This window comes from Castor canadensis, chromosome 5, assembly GCF_047511655.1.
Source record: "Castor canadensis chromosome 5, mCasCan1.hap1v2, whole genome shotgun sequence".
Classification (NCBI taxonomy): Eukaryota; Metazoa; Chordata; class Mammalia; order Rodentia; family Castoridae; genus Castor; species Castor canadensis.
In genome coordinates, this window is record NC_133390.1 from 86,722,367 (window position 1) to 86,728,366 (window position 6,000).

Genomic DNA, 6,000 nt, shown 5'->3' on the forward strand with positions numbered 1-6,000 from the left:
TGGAATTCTGATGAAAGTTGTTTAATATCTTCTTAGCTGACTTCCTATGAGGACACTGTCCTCATTAGCAAAGATGGTAAGTCTGCTTTGTTTTGCTAGTAATTGATTATATTGGCCATCCTCCCAGCTTAGTGTTTTCTGTAGATATAATCATGCAAGGTACAGATGAGATTATCGAATGGATGGGATTATTAACAGACTAGTGATGTTTCTGGAGAGATTTTCCTCCAGTTTGGCCTTATCCTAGATTCAGATTCTCTTTATATGATAGAAAGTTTCTATATCATTAAAGAGATATGAAGTGTCGTCTTTCATTCTATGAATTCTCATAAAAGAAAATGAGATTGGTTTTATATGATTTATTCTTAATGGACCCTTTCAAATTTGTAGCCCTTGCAATTTTTAATTGATTTCTTACAAATCATGTTTTTTCAATGCATAAACATCAAGCTTACTTTTTATTTTTTAGAGCTGGAAGTCTGGGATGTAGCTCAGTAGTGGAGCATTTGCCTAGCATGTGTGAGGCCCAGGGTTTGATCCATAGCACTGAAAAGGAAAAGACAAAAATTAAAAGGTGGAGTGACTTGCCCATCTTTGTCTTTCCCAGTCTCATGCTTCTTCAGATTATCGAGTAGTTTTGAGATCATTTGTGGTTGGATTTTTGTTTCCTGAGATGTAATTTTTTTTTTTTTTACCCTGGGGATGTTATAAAAGCTAGACAACTTTCTTACGTACCTTGAAAAAACATATGATATGTTTAGTTCTTTGTCATATTGGTAGCGTTGCTTCTTTACCCTTTTATGCTCTGTGCTTAGTTAAAAAGCCACTCATTTTTTTTTTTGGTAAATTTTAAAGAAAAATCTTAGATTATTATTAATTTTAATTTTTAAATCTCTTTTTTCCACTGTTGGGGACTGACAGGACCTTCTGAATTTTCAATTAATTTTCTTACAGCCTCTTTGTGGTCAGGACCAGTTAGTCATCAAAATGGAGTGTAAGTAACATTGTTAAGGTTGTAAATTACAGTTTTTTATGTTACAACCTATAGGTGTATATTCTCAACTGGGGGTAAATGTGCCCACTAAAATGTCTTTGCAAATATTGGGAGTCAGTTTCGGTTGTCACTGCTGTGGATGGAGTGAAGGTGCTACTGGCATCTGATGAATGGGTACTGCTAAAACCTTGCATAGATGCCCCTCAATTAAGAAGTATCTGGCTCAGAGAGTTCAAAGTGCCCAGGTTGAGACTGTGGTACACATTAACATGTAAATAGTTACCAGTTTACATTGTGCTAAACTACATTATCTGACTTAAACTTTAGAGCACCCTGTGAGGTAAGTGGTATCATTTCTGTCTCAAAGGCCCTGAAGTTCATTTGTGAGGAAGGAGAATACAAGCCTTGCACTTAACTCTATAGGAAAGTTTTAATATGTAAGTATTCAGGATGCAAGGGTTTTTTTACCTTTGGTTTTACCTGTTCTTTTGCAGGGACAAGGGCTTAGAGCATTGGAGTACATAATTTATTTTTAATATTTCAGATCTAGAAATGGCCATTGCTTACTGGAACTTAGTGCTTAATGGAAGATTTAAATTCTTAGACTTATGGAATAAATTTTTGTTGGTAAGTTCACATCTTCTCTTTTATGTACTTTTTCTAAGGTTATGCTGTGCTTAAAGATGAATAGATGAAGTAACATTTTGGAAGTGTGATGAACTACTCTCAGCGAGTATTGGGCACAGAATGAGAAATTTGATTGTCAGAATTTCAGTATACCATGTTTTACATTTTTATATTTAGCATCATCTACTCTTAGTGATTTTTTTTTCTGATTTTGATTATGTTTTTAAAGGAACATCATAAACGATCAATACCAAAAGATACTTGGAATCTTCTTTTAGACTTCAGTACAATGATTGCTGATGACATGTCTAATTATGATGAAGAAGGTAAGAAAATTTTTTGATGTATTTTTTTTATTTTTTAAACCTTATCTCTTTATCACACCCTTCTGAACTTCCTATCCACTTCTTTTTTCTTCGGAGTTGTATCTTCCTCTTCTGAGCTTTTATTTATGCTTTTTGTTGTATCCACTTTTTTGGTGCTGGGACTCAAAGCTGGGGCCTGTGCGTACTAAGCACATGAGACCTGTATTTACATTCTTTTGAATGTATAGATGCCTTCATCTTCATCTTCATCTTCATCTTCTTTATCAGTGTTATCCATTACTTTCTTTAGTACATGTAGTTCAGTGGTAGGGTGCTTGCCTAACATGCATAGGGCCCTGGGTCCAGCTATAGCACTTCATAGCAAAAGGCATAAAGAATTTTTATCCGTATTTAAGATTTTCAGTTGACTGTAACTGTGCATTGTTTTAAGTATTTATTCTTGTTTGTATATTTTTTATTGTTTCCTGTTAGTGTTGTGCGTAAACTTGATTGTAAAGTCCTTAAGTCTACTGATTGGTCTAATTTAAAATGCACCTCACCTGCCTAGTGTGGTTCTATTGGCATCCAGTAAATAAATATTCACCCGTTAAATACTTATCTGCCATTTCTTCATGTATGTATAAAGATGATCCTACCATCTACTACCACCAGCACATGTGCTTTACGTTGATTTCTTCACACATACCTACCTATAGTCCTTTTTCAGAACAGTGGATGACTTTGAGACTGTAAAATATGGAAATATCGTGTGAAGTTTCCAGTGGCTTTTTCGTCATGATAAAAAGTGTCACAGAACCAATTAAGCTAACCAGGGATGATGTGTTTTTCTTTCCATTTTCATCATCATGTCTAGTCTTCACTAAAAAGTGAGAAATGTTTAATCCTACATATGATGGATAATTGTGCTTTCGGTTAGGTTTTATGTAAAACAAGAACCTTATTTTGAGATTGGCATGTGGATGTCTAGAGACATGCATACATGCAATTTAAAAACTTTAGTAATTTATTATCATGGAATGACATTGAGCTTGACATTTGCTGCTAATTTCTTTGTAAGGGTGGAAGTTTGTCCTGTCTGCTATACTTGCAGCAATGGCAGCATGGCATCATATTGTGGCCACCTGTTAACTTGCCAGCTTTGACCAGATTCCCTCCGTTGCCTGACTTCGGTGGCCTTGAGAAAGCATAATGCTGTATTATTGATTGATTGCCAGGAGTTATTTTTATCATTCAAGGAATAACTGTGTGTTGGAATAATAGATAAGAGAGAAAACAAGGAACATTTTGAGTAGAAACTATAAAGATTGAATTTCAAAAGACCTCATCAGTGGGAATAGATAAAGCTGATATGCTGTAATTTATAAAGACAGTATAAAAAAACCAAAGGATTCTATTAAAATATTAGCCTTATTTTTGCTTTTGTTTCTGCTGTTTCTCCCATATTTTTTTCTTTTTTTTCAGGAGCATGGCCTGTTCTTATTGATGACTTTGTGGAATTTGCACGCCCTCAAATTGCTGGGACAAAAAGTACAACAGTGTAGCACTAAAGGAACCTTCTAGAATGTACATAGTCTGTACAATAAATACAACGGAAAATTGCACAGTCAATTTCTGCTGGCTGGACTGAACTGAAGATCAATCCTCACAAGTCAAACAGAGGGTTGAGACAAAACTTTAAGGATACATCTTGGACCATATCGTATTTCATTCTCCTGATGGTGGTTTGGGCTTGTCTTCTAGTCTGGGCCGCTCTAAACGTTTATAATTCCAACATTGTGGATTTCATCTAATCTGTGGACCATCCTAGTTTGTTCTCCCATAAGTCTTAGAAGCTTTATGGTGATTATTTTGAGGTTTCCATTCTCGCATAAAGCACAATGCTGTCTTCATCAGAAAACAGTTTGGCATAAGAATTAAACATAATGAACATCACAAACAATTTATAAAAACTTCTTAAATATATGCTTTGGGCTAGTTGCAAAGACTATGCTGATAGCACTTCCAATGAGAGTGATATATTTAAGTATACCGAATCTGGAATGGTGTTTTGGTTTGGGGGGATTTTATTTTTTCTCGGCAAATCACATGTGTTGTTGATGTGACTAGAATATCTGATGAAAGAAATGTCAAAATAACCAACATGAAAAATTTTTTAGATTACTTGGTGCCTATCCGAAAAATGTATTGTGTTTCAGACTCTCGATTTCAAAAAAGTTCCACAGAACTAGTCTGCACTTACCTTCCCCATGTTTCTTCATAGTGGTCCTGCAGGGAGCTGTTATCTAGAAAGTCTGCATAATGTTTGACTCCACTCCTGTCTACGTTATGCACTCTTGTCATTGGATTTCATTATGCTTTTTAAATGCTTTTATGCCTATCAAATAAGTTAAACTATTTAATTTGTTTTGAATGTTACTATACAATACAATATTCTAAATTTAGGCATGAGGGTTTATTTTTTGTTTTTTTTGCATTTTTTTTTTCTTTTTGGTCATCGCAGTATGGAACACAGATGAAATTCTCTTAATTTATAAGAAGAAAGTAGGAATTAAATTTTGGAAATGGTTGTGATGAGCCATGAAGTTCAATAATAGAGGTACTGCTCCTTCAGACAAGTAGTCCATTTTTGATGACTTCTCATTTTGTTGAAATTGCTTTAACTGCTAAATCACTGTGGTTGCCAAATATTTAGTTCAGGAGCAAAGATTTTCAAACAACCATACACTTGATGCAAAAAACAGTCTGGCTTCTGTTTTCGTAAATTATTTAGTCTCTTTACCATTTTTGTTCCATTCAAATTAGCTGAGTTTTCCCATCAAAGCAGACTGCTATCTTGTATGTATGTTTTTTTTTTTTTTTTTTCCATCACAAGGCCCATGGACTGCTTTCCTGCTGAAAATACTCATTTCTCTGTTTACTTACTGACAGGTGAGGGAGTGTGTATTGCTTTCTTAAACGTTTCCATAAGGCATGTTAAAAATGATGAAGTTCAAATATTGGATGACTGTGGTCACTGATAGGAACAGATGTTGCTTGGTTTATCCAGGTACCAAAGTTTAGTGTTGGTGTTAACAGAGGCCTGTCCTTCAGAATAGCAGCACACTCTATGCAGAGTGCAGTGGAAATGATTTTAAGAAACGACACATTAAAACTGCTTTTTATTTACATGATTTTGAAATTGACTGGAAATCTTATCCCATAGATAATATTATGTTAATATTCCAATCATAATTTTAATTCAAGAATACAGTTCTACCAGAAGAAAAATTTGAAAATTTCTATTCAGGTTATAGGAATTGGTTATTAAAAGAAAATAAGAAGAATCCTGCTGTTTTCAGTATTTCCTGATTTCATTTTTATAAATATGAAGAGGAACTTCAATTATGAAAAAAAATTTAATCTATATGTACTGTTTTATTTTTCTGTCTTAAAGATTTTGAGTTATGGTACTGTTTTCAGATTGATTAATTCAAGTATGCTGTGTTTTGAAATGAGATCCTATCAGCTTCCCCCTGCCCCCTCTCCCCCTATGCATATAAATTTTTTTCATAAAAATATGATACTGGTTGTGGCCTAGTGCCTTGGGTTTTACAGATTTTTCCTTTTAAATTCAAGACCTTTTCAACAAGATAGTGTTTGTCATCAGTATGGTACTAAACATTTATAATTACTGTGTAATTACAAAAATACATAAAGCTTTGAATATAATTATGTAGCATAAAAGTTAAGGTTGTTCACTATGATGGCATCTTAGAATTAAAACTATTACTAGGGCTGAAAGAGAAAACTGATTTAATGTGGTGTGATTATTCTGAGGATTATTCTGGTTATAGGGAACGTTTCGTATTTAAAAATTCTTACACATGGCTGTGTGTGCGTGTGCGCGCGTGTGCGTGTGTGTGTGACACAGAGAGAGAGAGAGAGAAAACATATCTGTGAATCTGCCAGAGAGAGAGTTAACGCGCACACACATACGTATACAAGACTTGAATGCTTTAATTCACAAGTCTTAATTTTGGTCAATTCCCCATGCTGATTCTTTGTTTCAAACTG

The 6,000-nt window shown here is 34.3% G+C and overlaps 1 protein-coding gene across 4 annotated transcripts in view; it reads left to right on the top strand.

Annotated features, from left to right (window-relative positions):
- Dcun1d1 (defective in cullin neddylation 1 domain containing 1) overlaps window positions 1–5,520 on the top strand; it is a 30,698-nt gene extending 25,178 nt beyond the window's left edge. For all 4 annotated transcript variants that reach the window (XM_020169142.2, XM_074073673.1, XM_020169157.2 and 1 more), the window contains 3 exons: window positions 1,539–1,621; window positions 1,851–1,947; window positions 3,409–5,520. In XM_020169142.2, coding sequence (XP_020024731.1) covers window positions 1,539–1,621; window positions 1,851–1,947; window positions 3,409–3,488 — 260 coding nt within the window. In that variant the 3' untranslated portion in view covers window positions 3,489–5,520. The remainder of the gene's footprint in view (window positions 1–1,538; window positions 1,622–1,850; window positions 1,948–3,408) is intronic.
- The last annotated feature ends 480 nt before the right edge of the window (window positions 5,521–6,000 follow it).